General features: G+C 39.1%; 1 protein-coding gene across 1 annotated transcript; it reads left to right on the forward strand.

The window, feature by feature from the left end:
* The first annotated feature begins 2808 nt into the window (after window positions 1-2808).
* LOC121954721 (5-hydroxytryptamine receptor 7-like) lies at window positions 2809-5640 on the forward strand. Its single transcript, XM_042502403.1, has 2 exons — window positions 2809-3389; window positions 4455-5640. The coding sequence occupies exons 1-2, from the start codon at window positions 2809-2811 to the stop codon at window positions 5365-5367; spliced, it is 1494 nt and encodes a 497-aa protein (XP_042358337.1). The 3' UTR covers window positions 5368-5640.
* Window positions 5641-16471: the final 10831 nt, after the last annotated feature.

The raw sequence follows: 16471 nt of genomic DNA on the forward strand, positions 1-16471 counted from the left end.
CACAATAAAGATTTCAGGCTTTTTTCAGGCTTTTTTTTCTTTTTTAAGAACAGATACTTTGATTGGACATGTACAGTACAGCCATATGTGATAGATGAACATGTCATTCCTAAACAATAGCCACCACTCTCTTGGGAGGGCCTCCAATCAGATTTTGGAAACTCCCATTCAGCCACAAGAGCTGCTCAGGCCGTTCCACTTCACCCCAGAGGTGTTGGATGGAGGTGGAGGCAGGGCCATAAAAGTTTGATCGCTCCAGAGTTTACAATTCCCTAAAGTGGATTCTGTTCTTTTAGTTATCGACCTCCATATCAGAGCAAATACCACCACAACCTATTTGAAAGTTGCTGACATTATAACATCAGGGGAGCATTCAGAGTCAGGACCAAAGTTTCCACTGAGCTGCTGGTCCTGTGACCTGCATCTAATACAACAATTCATCATGCTGCTCAAATAACACAAGATTTCTTGTCATGTTCATAAAATATAGCTGATGTGAGCAGTTTCTGATGCCTTGAGAGTGAATTGGTATTTTTCCATAATGCCGGATGCATTGAGTGTAAGAGCTGCATAAACAAGAGTTGCGGTAAGATGTCAGATCAGCAGGAGCATTGACCTCAGGTGCTGCTGGGGTCAATCTGAAGCCTTTAGGGGTTTACACTGCATAACTGTGCTACTGCAATGGGCTAAAATAAACAACAGACGTCTTTACAAGCAGTCTGACCTGTTTAATGATTGAGTCTTGTTTGTGTAGCAGGCTGTTTTTTGCGGCCCTTGTGTATACTGTATATGTATCTTGTTTAAATGCGAGTTTGTAGACGCAACATTATCACCTACTAAATCACCATGAAACATTTTTTTTAAATAAATTATCTCACGTCCACTTTGTTACCTCAGAACTTCATGTTGTAATAAGATGCTGCATAATTTGAGCTCCTTATTCCAATTAAACAAACTGAAACAGAATTAACATTTTCTATTGACATGAAGAAGAAATATCAATTAACATACTTGGCATGTCATAAAAATGTTGACAGGCAAATAAAACGTTTCAGAATTATGTTTTCTTATAATGTATTTCAGTCGTTTTCCACAAAAGCGTAAAACTGCAGGGCCAAAAACAAACAAAAAACAAAAAGAGATCAGTATCAGGTGAACGTTTAAAGTTCTCTGTCATGAGATATTTGTCACGTTTTTACAACGTACTCTCATGTTATAACAAGAAATTCTTGATATGACAAAATATTTTTCACGTTTTTACAAGGTACTTTCATGTAAAAACAAACAACTTCCAGTGGATCAACTTAAAGCTTAATTAAACCAAACTGTTGACCCCAGGCAATTCCTTGATAACAGATCCTAGTCTGAGAACCACAATTCTAAAATCAGTCATTATGGGTGAATATTGTCATTGTACGAGACATGCAAAAATATTCCATCATGCATTTCCCCTCAGTTTAGAAATTAAAATAATAAATAAATATATGAACATGAAAGAGGGAATTCCAGCATTTATACAGCAGCAGCAGCAGCAGCAGCAACATGCAGTATAGGCTTATGACCACTTGGTCGCGCTACTATCCAAGGCTACCTACGGCATTAGTATCATGCACACGTATGGGGTTATCATGCCTTAATTGTGCTAAGATTAGAAAATGATGAAAGACTTCGGGAGCAGTTTAGGTTTCTGGTCTCACATCCTGCAACGTAAATCCCATAAGTTTTAGAAGTGAGGTGAAGGCAGATACCCCCCTACTAACGAATGCCTCAGCTTGAACTGTTAAGTAGCAAACATGATTGATGGATGCATTTAGGGGAAACGGCACTTCAGTTCCCACACCTTGATTACATAACATATATTTAAAATTAAATTAAACCTCTCCATGAAAAAAAAAAAAAACACTTGTGTCTTTTCTCTTAAAAGTGGAAGGGTAAACATTAACCCTGGAACAAATAATAAATAAAGCACGATGAAACTACATTGTCATAATTCAAAAATATGGAACACTGCTCCTCAGTTTTTTCTTGGACGGATTATTTGTTTAATGGTAGCAATTTTCTTAAATGCCGGCGACTGCCCACTCTGTCACACCATCATTTATTGTCCACTCACATTCTGTGTAATCTCACCCTTTGTCTTTATCTCCCTCCTGTGTGTGTATGTGAGTGTGTGCGCGCGTGTTTGTGTGAATGCGTGGAGGGACAAACGCTTAATAACACAGGCGATACCAAAGTACATTTGGAATCGACAGATCATTTCATCATTCTGCGCAATTACGCACGCTCATCCATGGACACGGTTTCTTTGTTACTCAGTAGAAAAAACTCCAAAGGAGTCCTGAGAGATTTTGCTTCCCGTGAATCATTTGTTTGCGTGTCTAACTAGTAGGTATCCGGCAGCCTATAGGCTACATCCAACATGTCTTTTGACGTCACGCGTCAACTTTTGAGATATATACGCGCGCACTGCGGTTTTTAAGTTTCTATCTTTCTGCACATCAGGCGGAAAAGTGGGAGGGTTGTCAGGGTGGACAACATGAAATGAAATCGTATTTTATAGGTCAGGTATTTCGGGAATATGCCTTCGGCGTGCCACGTGCGTAATGACGATTATGCCTCTAAATAGTAAAATTAAGGCGTCGAGGCTTTATGAGGGAAAGAGAGCATGTCAAAGTAGTTTAGCCTGAGGGGGGGCTGTGGAAAGGAATTACTCATTTCTCACACCAACACCGGCACATCCGTGCGCATCTATGTCACCACCAAACGGGTCTCCAAGTCCATGGATAAAAAGGAACAGAGGGCGGCAGAATGGTTGTTGTGGGAGCGAGTAACGGAACTTTCGGTAGTGGCAACATGAGGTCGTCGTTCATGATAGAAGACAGAGCCGGTGGTGGAGATCCCGGGGGCTCCACCAACATGATGATCTCGGAGGCTCTTGCGCCCCGGTTGCTGAAGATTGCGCAGGGCGCCGCAGAGGCAGCAGCAGCAGCGGCAGCGACGACGTCTCCAGCCACCTCCAGTCAGCCGCAGGTCATGGAGACGAACGGGACCCGGTGTGGCGAGCAGATCCTGAGCTACGGCCGGTTCGAGAAAGTCCTGATCGGTGGGGTGCTCACTATGCTCACACTGTCCACCATCTGCGGGAACTTACTGGTGGTCATCTCCGTGTGTTTCGTCAAAAAGCTGCGCCAGCCGTCCAACTATCTGATCGTTTCGCTCGCCGTGGCGGACCTGTCAGTGGCTCTGGCCGTGATGCCGTTCGTCAGCATCACGGACCTGATTGGCGGTCAGTGGATATTCGGACAGTTTTTCTGTAACGTTTTTATCGCCATGGATGTGATGTGCTGCACCGCGTCCATCATGACACTGTGCGTAATCAGCATTGACAGGTGAGACAAACTTCTTTTGTGCCTTCAAGAGAGTGAAGATTTTTATTTCTAAATGCAGTAAAACAGTGTGCCAGATAATCATATTTTATAAAGTTTCTTGTTTATTATTTCGAAAAACCAGAAAAGAAACCAGAGCAGATGTAAAACATATAATATTAGTATCTTAATTTAAATATATTGATTTATTAAACTTTTAGGCATGGCAGTTTGTGGAACCACAATATCTGCATGGAGATTTTGCTATAATTAGACATATCTCGGCAATTTCTTATTCTTTTTAAATTCTTCTTTTCCCTCACACCATATTCTTACAAAAATGCCATTACGCAGTCGAATAAGGTATTTTGACTCTCAAACATGGAGAAGGTCGGAGCGCAGGGGCTTGTTGTCTCTCTCAAGGGCACTTGTGCCACATTGGTGGAAAAAAGTGTCTCACTTGGAGATCAAATTTGTGACCTTTGGTTTAGCTCTGTCCAGTGTTCACAAGATGTACCTGAAAAATCTGCTTGAATCCAATAAAATGATCAGAGTGGTAGTATAAAGCACTTGGAAGCAGCATCAAATTGCTCCAAATCTAAAGTTAAAATGACTGAATTGATTGATTTACACCTTTTTTTTGTTATTTAGTTTCATAAATTCAGTTAAATTATAAAGTAAATGTACAAAATGTATTGTTTTTAAGTGTTTTTTCAGTGAGTGTCGATCCTAATCTGTGGTCAAACAGCTCGTGTGTAGCTACGCTTTATTTAACACTGAATGGTCACATATGGTCTTTCTCAGCATGTTGGTGCTCACAGTTTTCCACTCGAGGGCTGCATATGACAACCACAGTTTATTGTTAAGCGCCTTGCTCAAGGGCACCTTGTGGAGGGTGGAGGGAGCATCACTTTCTCAGGGTAGAACAAGGCAAACATAACTTTGGTGATGCAGTAGAAATATATATATATATATATATATATATATATATATATATATATATATATATATATATATATATATATAAAAGGGTAATTTTGTCTGCCTGTTTATTACGTCTTTCACCCAGACATTAATTTTCCTCTGTAGGTATCTCGGTATCACAAAACCCCTGACGTATCCGGTCAGGCAGAACGGCTGCTGCATGGCCAAGATGATCCTGTCAGTGTGGCTCCTCTCCGCCTCCATCACCCTGCCGCCTCTGTTCGGCTGGGCGCAGAACGTCAATGATGGAAGAGTCTGCCTCATCAGTCAGGACTTTGGTTACACCGTGTACTCCACAGCTGTGGCGTTCTACATCCCCATGTCAGTGATGCTGATCATGTACTACAGAATCTACCGGGCGGCCAAACTCAGTGCCGCCAAGCACACCATCACTGGCTTCCCGAGGGACGGGGAGCAGGGTGCAGGGGCGGCTCCTCGAGGGGGAAGAGGAGGGCACGACAGTCACCGACCGACAGTATCAGGAGAAACAGGAAGTGTTGAAGGGACTGAGGTCGAACAGGAGGAGGATGTGGAAGAAGAGGAAGAGGAGGAGAGTTTGGACTGTGTGGCAGCGGCGCTGAAGCTCCAGCGTGAAGTGGAGGAGGAGTGCAGCACGCGTGTCTCTCGCCTCCTCAAGACCGGTGAGCACCACCAACGCCGGCAGAGGAAAAACCAGTCTATCTTCAAACGGGAGCAGAAAGCGGCAGCCACTCTGGGTATCGTGGTCGGCGCCTTCTCCTTCTGCTGGCTGCCGTTCTTCTTGGTGTCCACGGCCAGGCCGTTTGTGTGCGGCGTTGAGTGCAGCTGCGTGCCGCTCTGGCTGGAAAGAACTCTGTTGTGGCTCGGATACGCCAACTCCCTCATTAATCCTTTCATTTATGCTTTTTTCAACCGTGATCTGAGGACCACCTACAGTAACCTCCTGCGGTGCCGCTACAGGAACATCAATCGGAAGCTGTCGGCGGCTGGCATGCACGAGGCTCTGAAACTGGTGGAGAAGCCAGACACTGATGTGTAGAGCTGTAGGTCTGCCAATCAGCGAGGCCACAGGGACCAACAGAGACAACTGCCAGGGAGGATGCCCGCTGGGGCTGAGACTGCGGCACAAGGCCACCACGCTGCCAGAATGGTTATTTCCACAAATTTGTTCAATGATTGCTGAGGTGAGATGAGGCAGGATGCTGTGATTAAATGGATGCACATGAAGGAACACTGAAGAAGAAAAAATCTTATCGGAGGATTAAGAAAAAAATTGAGGGGAGGTTTGACTCAGTGGTCATATTGTGTGAATAGCGGCTGCTGCGGTGTATGCACAAATACCGAACAATCATTGCCTAAGATTGTAATGATGGTTGAATCGTTGGTGCATACTGATCAGTGTTTTTGCTCATGACATTGTTACAAAAGTTGGTGGAGCTACACACTGACTTTGTACTGCCACCATGAGCTAAAACTTTCCAACACAGTAGACAGTGTCATGTATTTTCAGATTGAGCCAAGGAAAACTAAAAAACAAAAAAATGGCTTCTTCTCGGAGCTCAAGCAGCCCATGAGGCAACAACACCAAATGTGTTCACCTTGGTCCCTGGTCATCACACTGACACAGTTTTTCACTGCTTTGAAATGTTCCTTCAGTGGACAAGCATGACAACACATGGACAATTTGTGATTTAAACTCAAATGAAATGTAAAATTTGTACACATTAGCCACGCTGTTTCTGGGAAAGACTCCTGAGACAAGCTCTGATGATCTACCACACCTGATACGAGTTTATATCTTTTTAAAGATGCTTTTTTTGTTCACATCACTATGTGTTGAATGTGCCAAAACATGCTCGTTTTCATCTACTCAAAACATGATCATGACTTTGTTAAAAAATCTGATGTTTTATATCCAGGCTGCTCACTTATGAACAAACAAGTATTTTTAGGAAATATATGGAACCAGTAGGTGATATTTTAGGATGGAGGCCAACATACCAGAGATGTAAAGATGTATGGAGAAAAATGATCACTTAGGACTTTTTTCAACGTGCCTGTGCCTTTTACTCAGCCATCGTTAAAGGTTTAGTTGTAACACATAACAGTCTCTCTTCAAACTATGCACCTCGTGTTTTAGATTTGACACAATGTGTGACGGTCCTGTGGGCACTCCGAGTTGATCACGACTCAGTTTGAGACTTGTTGTGTATTATGTCACACAATAGTGTGCAAAAGAGGTACTATCCAAACAAAAGCTAATGGAGGAGCGGATCATGGTTAAAACTGAGCTTTCAGAATGACCTACTTTTCTATTTCGATTTTTTTTTTCAGTGCACTATCCCAATCCGTATCCATGTCATACCAAGTCATTATTAATCTAACCTCTGGTTATTTTTGGTTTAAAGATTGTCAGAAAAAATGAAATAAATGCCAAATGACAATTTCTCAGATCCCCAGGTAATGTCTTCAAATTCCTTGTGTTGTCTCACCAGTCAACCTGGTCTCATAAAATACCGATGTTTGGTAGGTGAGCCGTCGGTGTCAGACATCAATGCACAGAGGTACCTTTCAGCTGTGGCGTGAGCATTTGTTGATGCTTCGGATAAGTACCATAGTATAAAGAGCGAGAAAGTCCGCAAAGGGCGGACGTAATAGTCCCCCAAAAACATGGTTTCAAGTCTATTTCCATAACGATAAACATTCATGATGTCTTACTTATTAATTATTTGACTTTAATGCAAAAAGTAGATAATCTGCTTTATCAGGATTGGCTTGGCAAAAAATCCCACACACAACTGGCATCCACTTGTGAATCAAATGTTGCTAAACTTGAACTAAAGCATGGAAATAAGTGAGATTTTTTTTTTTCAACTGAGCCCTACCCATGTCAAACCAGTAAGAAAAGAAAGGGAAAAAATTATAATGTAAATACAGAACATTTTTCATTTAAACAATGTTTCACTTTTTTAAAAATCCCATCAGACGTAATACATTAGCTAGAAGCTGACTGAGAGAATAGCTTTCAAACAGTTCATTGGCACTTCTAGATTCTGAATGGGCCTACCGGGCACAGGCCCAGGGCGCCAAGTGTCAGCCCCCCAAATGTCAGACAAATTAATGTATTGACCAGAGAGAGAGACTTTAAATGACAACAAAGAGACACAAAAAGATGCAAAGGAACTAAAAAGGGATGCAAAACAGCCACAAAGAGGCCAAACCAAAAAGAGATGCAAAACGAGTACAACAAGACGCAAAACCACAACAAAACTAGAATTACCACCTCGCAGTTGTATACCTCCGCAAACCACTCAGGTTGGTAAACACATACACTTCACACACAACTCCCCCCCAGCAGCACAGAAGATCCACAATCAGCACAGTTTCAAGGTGGACACCCAAGATTAGTGTCACCAGTTCGGTATCTGACCAAACGGCTCCCCTTCTGTCTCTGAGATATTGCGCTGAGTAATGACCAGAAAAGCAGAACACTGTGATATCACAGTGCAGCTGAGCTTTTACATTTTGAATATAAAATCATCATCATATCCTATTAGATAATTGTGTGAAAGTTTATCATAATTTGCCAATAAATTCTTGAGTCACTGCCAAAAGATGTTTTGTGAGGTCACAGTGACTTTTGACCTTCAACCGCCAAATTAGAAACAGTTCATTGTTGAGTTTAAGTGGGTGTTTGTGCCAAATATTAATAAATTCCCTCAAGGCGTTGTTGAGATATTGTGTTCATGAAAAAGCAACAAACTGGGTCACAGTGACCTTGATCTTTGACAACAGAACTCTTATCAGGTAATTATTGAGTCCAAGTGAACGTTTGTGCCAAATTTGAAGAAATTGAAATAATTTCCACAAGGTGCTCTTGAAATATTGCATTTACAAGAATGGGACAAATGGACAACCCAAAAACACAGTGCCTCCGGCCATATTTAAAGGCATTAAAAGAGGCAAAACAGTCTTGCTCCTATAACAGAGGTGGTGGGGCTCTTTGCTGTCTGTGCCCAGGGGCCCATTGTCTCATAATCCGCCCATGTTCAGTAGATATTAAAATAGTTAACAATCATTTCTCTTTTTAATTGACCAATTAATTATTTAGCTAATGTTGTCAGCACCAACTTTAGGTATGTATCTTCCAAGGTGTCAAACTTTTAGGTACCAGCTTCAGATTTTCACCTCTTCACCTTCTGCTATTACCGAGTTCAATGTGATCACAGAAACTAATTACAGAGACACAGGATCTAATGTAGCTGTCTCTTGGCCATTAATCTAGGGTGAGGCTCAGTGAAGAAATCTGATTTGGACGTAAGAGGAAAGAGGGCAGATGATAGCCGGCGTTTCATTGGTGTTTTTTATAAGCCCCTCCCTCACAGATCAGGAGACTCTCAGCTCAGAGTTTCATTATTGTAACGCACAGGTTGGACTCCAGGGAAGTGAACTGGAGAAGTAAAAGAGTGCATACTGTACATATGCACGCCGAAATTCCAATTACTTTAATGCCAATGCCATAAAATAACAGGAATAAGCTCTTGTTGTATGTTGAGCATAAGTACTCTGAACATGACAGCTGGGACATGCCCTATTTCTGCCATTTTTCCTCCTAAGATTGTTTTTTGTGTGTAGAGATTACTAGCAAAGAAATGTTACTGCAGTGTTGGTTTTGTGTTATGAAATAGATTTTTTACTTATCCTGCCAGTGTTAGTACAGTCTGTGCTGCTGAAAATTTGTCCTCATTAACTTGAATTTGTGCTGCAACAAACTGAGAAGAAGCGACTGAAGGCGGTTAGCCAATTGCATACACATCTGTTTTTATTGAGAGAGTGTGAACTTAGTATCGGCTACTTTATCATCTCTCTAATCATTAATTAAAGGTGCTCTGTGTAATATTTCTTTTAATGCAAAAGTACACCCAAGCTTCTGAGCCTTAATCACATAGAGGGACTGCAACAAGGATGCTGTTAATTCACCTAGGTTGCCAAAAATGCATTTGTGGGAAATCTAATCTACATTTTAAATTACAAAGAATCCAAACTGCTTACTAAACAACAAAAACTTTATCCAGAGAAAAATAATTCTTCTACAGAAGTCTTTTTTTCTTGATTGTTTCATCTAATTTTTTTTTATTAGTTTGGTGAGCATAATTGTGTGTAGCACAATTAAATGAAATGGGTAAAATATATACATACTTTGCTGTCTTTTTACTGTTCATGGTTCTGCACATTTATGCCTTCAGTCTCTTGAGTAAAGGAATTACTTCACTTTGAGGGCTATGAGCTGAGAAGGTTGAAGCCACTGAACTGTACTCGATCTGGGCCCGCTGCTGTTATGGCACGGCTCCATTTCCTGTCAAAAAATTTACGGAGAGTGTTTGCCAGTGGATATGAGCAGTGGCACATGTTTCCAAACGAGCATCCAAGCCTGAGTGCATCCAAAACCTCTGAGGAGCAAAGTGTTATACACACAAATCCCCATGACAACTTAGTTATTGTTACGACATAACCAAATCACCAGAATACATGTTGGCACTGCAGGTTCAGCAAACCATGGATATGTTACATTTCCATGTTATTTTGTAGCAGATTCGTTGAAACGTAACGTTTCGTTACATTTACAGTGGCTAACGCTCTTTTTGCCACATTCCCGGCTGGAAACGCGGCAACATCTTGTTAAAAAAAAAAAAACACAACTGTATTCTGTGGCACTTAAAACCAAAAAAACAAACAAACGAACACACAAAAAAAACCTGCTTAAAACACCCACATGTAGTGGTGAATGAATGAATAAATAAATAAGCTTTTTGTAGCACTATCCGTGCTGAAAAAACACAACAATTTCTTGGTAACCTTCCCCAATAAATAAACAATTAAAAAATAAACTTTTGTGGAAGATTCCCAGCTGGAAACGCAGTAACATTTTGATTAAAAAAAAACAACTGCTTTTTATGGCTCTGGGAGCTTTGCAATGAGTCGCTGTGGTGGCTAAAGAGCTGCTGAAATAACTCACTAAAAATGTCCAGTTTGTGGTTTCATGGTCTCAAACAGTGGTCTGCAGCTTAGCAGATCGCTTGCCGAAGTGTCATGCCATCCATTTCCTGATGACAAAGGAAGCTCATATACTACGTCACCTTAGAAACGTTATCATGATATGATTAAAATGTATACACGTAACATATCCATGGTTTGCAGAAATGAACAATGCCAACATTTTCCACTGGTGACTGGGCGACTTAGCAAAATCTGCACTTGAATAAATTCTCATTTGTGACCTTTTTGTCAAATTTTATTTCTAAGGGTGTCAGCTCATGTGTGCAAGGAGCTACACATTTACAAACCAGGAGGGTAACAATTCATGATTACCACAAAAGAAAGCAAGACAATAACCCAGTTTCTTCACGGATTATTTCATACCACACACAAGGCTTTCAGGTGATGTTATGAGCTGCGTCTCAAGAGAGAGACAGCGGGAGATGTGTTAAAGGTAAATTGCAGGTAGAAGGACACATGTGGCATTCAGTGGCTGTCAGCTGCATCTCAGCCTCAGACAGGCTGACAGCTGCGACCGAATGTGCCCTCCCATTCAGCAGAATAGCCCGTGCTCCTCTTTTCCTGGGTGAGCTCAACACTCTGGTGGCCAAATAAATATATCTGATCAAAGAAGCAGTCACCTTCACTGACAACAGCGCTGAAGTGAACATCTGGATCTCTTTACTCTACCTACTGTACATTTATCATTTTGGAACTGAACAAAAGTGCAAAACCAAGCTGCTGAAATCTTTAGGGTGCGACTCGAAAGCCTGTATCACAGAAAATATGAATCTTTTCTAATTTGTAAATGAAGTATTTACACTTTTATTCTTCCAGTGTGATGGAAAATCCATCCTGACATTTTTTTTTTAATTTTACTGATTGATGATTCATTGTTTAACCCACTGAAACCTGGAGTGACATGTCTTTTCTTGTGTTTCTGTCAGATGTCTCTGTCAAGTGTCAAAAACTCTCAACCCCGTTTGTTTTTCAGAAAGACAGGAAAAGAAGCAATGAGCAACTTGGTAATAAATGTTCCGCAAATTAGAAGATTTAGACAAGAAATTAGTAAATTTAGAATATATATATATATATATATATATATATATATATATATATATATATATATATATATACACAGAATGATATTATTATTATTATTTTTTTATATATTAATTTTATTTTTTTGGGTCATTTCTTTTCTTGTTGCTCATTGACTTCTTCCCATGTTATTAAAATAAGCCTTTTCGCGCAGGTTTCAAAGGTTTCAACAACGAATAAAAAAAACAAGTATAGCAGTGATTACCCAAAATGCCATGGGGATCAGGCTCATAAAATGGCTGCTGAGATAAATCTAAGAGTACTGCGATTATTAAAAAGGTAGAAAAGTATAAAAAAAATATACTGCTACATAAATTTACTCTACTTTTATTTTTCTTTTCTGTGTGTATTAGTGTGAATTTAAACTCTAAAAATTAAAAAATGTATATATGAGAAGGGAAAATAATGGCTGACAGGTCGGAAGGGTTGGGGGCCGCTGGTACACAGCCTGTAAATAGAGATCTTTGTTGATGGCAGCTAAAAAAACACACCAACCAAAGATCAAACGCTGAAATGGCACAGATTTAATGGCTGTCAAACAAAAGGGATGAAAGTTTTGGTTAGAAATTTGTTCTCCGTGTGAATAAAACAACCTGAAATGCTGTTAGAAAATGACTGTTAACACAAAAGACAAAAATATTGTATTTTATTAAGAATGATGGATGATCTAAGACCTAAGATGACAAACACTTTTTCATTGTGGATTTTTAATATTAAAGATATACAATGCTTAACTGGGAGTGACTTAAACTGACTGCTGTCTGCTGCTTAAAGCTTCTATATAAATAATGATATTTAATTGTTTTGTGCCAACAGATGCTCAGCCTGTTGGCAGGGATGTTGGATATCCCAATCATAAGCTGTCTTTGACCACAGAGGCCACAGCGATGCCACGATGTAGTCCTGTTTCAGAGCATTTAATCACCTTTTTTATAAAGCGGTTGTACCAAAGGGGATGTTCTTTACTGGGATTATACATACAGCATTGATCCTGCGGACTTTGTACTGTCAGCAGCCTCAAAGTACACACAACAAAGAGCAGTCCTCGGGGGGCAATAAGGCTTTCATACACTGTTTACTAACACATGTATAATATGAAAAATGCTGTGTATATATGATGATAAAAAGAGGAGAAAGAAAAGGAGGTAACTCCATTGCTCCCTGGTGATCGCAACAGTTGGTCTTAACGACCCATAAAGGCTGCAAAACAAGCTTTATGGGATTTATCTGCACGGATGCAATGCATCTTTAACCAATCACATTACCAGGTTCAACAATTCCATAATTAGCAACAAACAATTCCCGTGGACAGGACCGTAAAATGTGTCGTCCTTTTTACTTGAACAGCAGAACACTAATGAGCATTTTAAAGAGACCCATGGTACAAATACCAGAGCAAAACTTTAAAAAATGCAAGTAATAAATCAAAAAAAGGTTTTTAAGATCACAAAAGAACACATTTTCTTTTTTTAAGGTGAAGGTGTTTACCATCAACACTGAATGGACAATCTTTAATGGGCCGCGTGACAATGGAAGTACACTATCGTTCAGTGAGAAGGCTTTGGACCTGTTTCAGTGTAAATATGTTTAACAGTCTGTACAGTCTTATAAGGGCAGTGGGTGGTGAGCAAATGTGTGAGGTGACATCATTTGCTCAAATAAATCATTAAATCTAATTAAAATGGAATCAGTCTCTGTCTGTCCTTACATTTTTTCAGCAGCTGTTCATCTAATCAACTTTAACCTTATTGGGTAGATTGTCGGGTGCAAATTTGAGTCATTAAGTACTGTGACATAGTATATTATGATTTGTTGCATTTTTCACCTGAAAATTATGTCCCCATAATTGATTTTTCTTTTAAGGGAAAATTTTGAAAAAAAAGATAATTATCACAATGGTATATTCAAAAATATTTCACAGAATTATTACGACTTTCAGCACTTTTTTCAGGTGATTTTTTTTTTTGAGTTGTTCATTATGTTCTTTTTACATTTAACAAAGAAATCAAGATTTGGCATTCCAACATAAGATATTACAGTGATACAGTGAAGACTTAAAGGACAATAAAAAACAAACAAATATTAAACAAGTATAATCTTACCATCAAAAAGGTGTGAGTTCAACATTTCATTATAAAAACCTTCATTCTTGTATGGACTTCCTGTTCTTATCAGTACCTTCAGACAGCACCTGCACATTAAAAAGGGACAACAATATAAGACTAACAAATATAACCATACAAACATTTTCATGAAGGGAAGTAAATCTCAAGCTTAGTTGTTTTTCTCTGGCTGAGCTGCAAAACCATATTTTCTATTAAAAATGACTCTAAATGTGAACCGACCTCCTGTTTTTATCTTGATCTCATATGTAAAACCCAAACCTTGAATAAAGACCAAAAGCCTACTGACTTTTCCTGGCGGATCATTGGTTTTGTTGGCTTCATCTGTGTTGCTTAATGTAAAAATAACACTTGAAACTGAACAAAGCTTTTGTTTATGTCTATTTCACCAACCTGCATCACTGCGCCGGCTTTTATTATACGGTACTAAGAATAAAACTTTTCAAGGCTATTGTCAGCCTTTCTAAAAATACAAGCAAAGAGTCAAAAACCTTGTATCTCTTTATGTTACAATATTTATCTGTGATGCTTCAAAGGGGCAGTTGGCATTGATTCAGTGCTTTGTTCGAGGACAGTTAAGGTGATGAAGAAAGAGACAGTTCATTTACAGAAAGGTGTCTCTAAAGAGGAAGCTGCCACTGAAGCTGGTTAAAACACGTGGTGCATGTAAGAGCTCTGACTGCTTTCTTTCATAAAGTGGATGCGCGGTTAGCGTGGAAACATGACAAACATTTAAAAACACATTTAAACATACTCAAGAAGATTGAAAATGGGTGAAAATATGGCTACTTAGACAGAGATGTGAGGTTTTTTGTTTGACAAAGAAACACAGATGGTGCGTTGTTTAAATTTTGCTCACTGTAATTTCAGTTACATGCTTTTTCGTGTGCAGCGGGGGCACGCTGGAGGCAGAAATAATTAACAAACGAGGGAACAATTAACACATAATTAAAGCTGTATGCAGCAATGAAAGGGCTCTCGCACCTCTTGACTGTGAAAGTCGGATAATGTATACAGAGAGGTATGGGCATGATACATAAGTGTACCGAATTTTGTGAATGTAGGTTAAATTGGGCATTGGGCTGCACGTTAGGGGGCACTGTGGAGCCATTTTTCCACGCTCGTTTCTGAAACCACCAAAATACGATTTTTTTTGCCAGGCCGGGTGAGCCTACCACTTTTCATGAGTTTTTGGCCTTTAGGCCTTCAAAATTGTCCTAATTAATTGTCCGAGTGTAACCTCAGTGAGTGGAGCCCCGTTTTTCTCAGTCTTTTAATTCTTCGTTCATTATATGCATGAAAGTTTTCTTCCCAAATTGAATATAATGGGATAGGTAATTGATAAACAAATGGTTATTTGGGGGGTGAGGTTTTCCTTTAAGGCTAACTATTATAGGTCTAGATTGTTTTTGTGCTGGTTAGCACTACCATTATCAATATATACCACTATATAATATACTGCACTAATGTTCAGAGGTCACAATTTCATTGAAAAAAATATACAATTTACTAGATCTTACTTTTTTTCAGAGATGTCCATGCACCCAGTATGACTTTTAAAAATGAGTTAAAGAGAGTGAAACACACAGAAGGTGGTTACACATGTTGCTTTCTCCTCACCTTTTCTACAGTATGTTGTTGATGGAGAATAAGACAAATTTATCAACTATTTTTGGTAATTAAACAATACAATATTCACATTAAATGTCAGTTGCATTCTCAAATATTTAACCAAGCCAATCACACTGTGTTCTAAAAATTCCAACATAAAAAATCACAAAATATAGTTTTGAAGATTTAATATTTGACTGTGCAGCAAAGTTAACCATTCGCTGGCTTGTTGTCAGTTAGGTTGCACTCAAAAAAAAACAACCCAAAGGTTTCATGGATTATATCTGGCCTTAAACTGTCTGCATCTGATGTGAAGCTCATCTTTGAGTCAGTTTTTAGATGTATTGACTGATTTAGGCCATGCTGAATCACAGATATCAGTTTTCGTACACTTGCAAACATACTCAATAAAGCAAAATCCTGTTACGAGACTGTAAGAGTGCAGCGTGTTTATAAAATAAACTACTCTGTGATTTATGAGGAAAGTCATGTTAAGAGAGGGCATGCACTGTTGCTTTCTCACCTCAGTGTGTAGGTTATGATCAGTACAGTTCAATGCAAATAAATCAATATTATTCATTTGCATTTCCAAGCCAGTATACTGACAAAAGGGAAAATCATTTTACAGTCAGCCAAATGGCTCATGTAGTCGTGTTTAACACAAATTAAGGTGTTATGTAGCCAAATTAACATTTGTTAATAAAAAGTTACAGTTTTCTACAGCTAAATCATGTATTCTTCTTAACCATGTGAACTACAGGTATATTTATAAATATAATTAAAAGCTTAATGGAAAAATGTATCATAATTTAAAGAATTATAGTGCTTTAAACTTTTACACATACTGCTGCTATACAGAAACCTTCAGTATTCATATATCATGAGCTGACTTCAAAAACTGAAATCAATATTAAGAATGATGTGCAGTATTTTATGAATTATAGAGTTAAAGGGACCTTTTAGTTTATGTTTTGGTCAAAGATTGTAGCTAAATATAGTAGTAACAGTTGCTAAATAATATTTAAAAGCATGAAAAGCCAACAAAAAAACCAACAACAAAACAAACAACAACAGCAAAAAACCCCCCCCCCAAAAAACCACCCCGGTCTATAAACTATTATCTATTACTGTAAAGTTTTCCCATAAGATGACGGCTTCATAACTCTATCTCTCCTAACACTGCGCCTCACAAAAAAAATCTTATGTGTTTCACATCACATCATGTGTATTTTTTGTTTTTTGTCAGGCAAAGTCTGTCAGACTAATGAAAGT

The sequence above is a fragment of the Plectropomus leopardus genome, chromosome 15, assembly GCF_008729295.1.
Source record: "Plectropomus leopardus isolate mb chromosome 15, YSFRI_Pleo_2.0, whole genome shotgun sequence".
Classification (NCBI taxonomy): Eukaryota; Metazoa; Chordata; class Actinopteri; order Perciformes; family Serranidae; genus Plectropomus; species Plectropomus leopardus.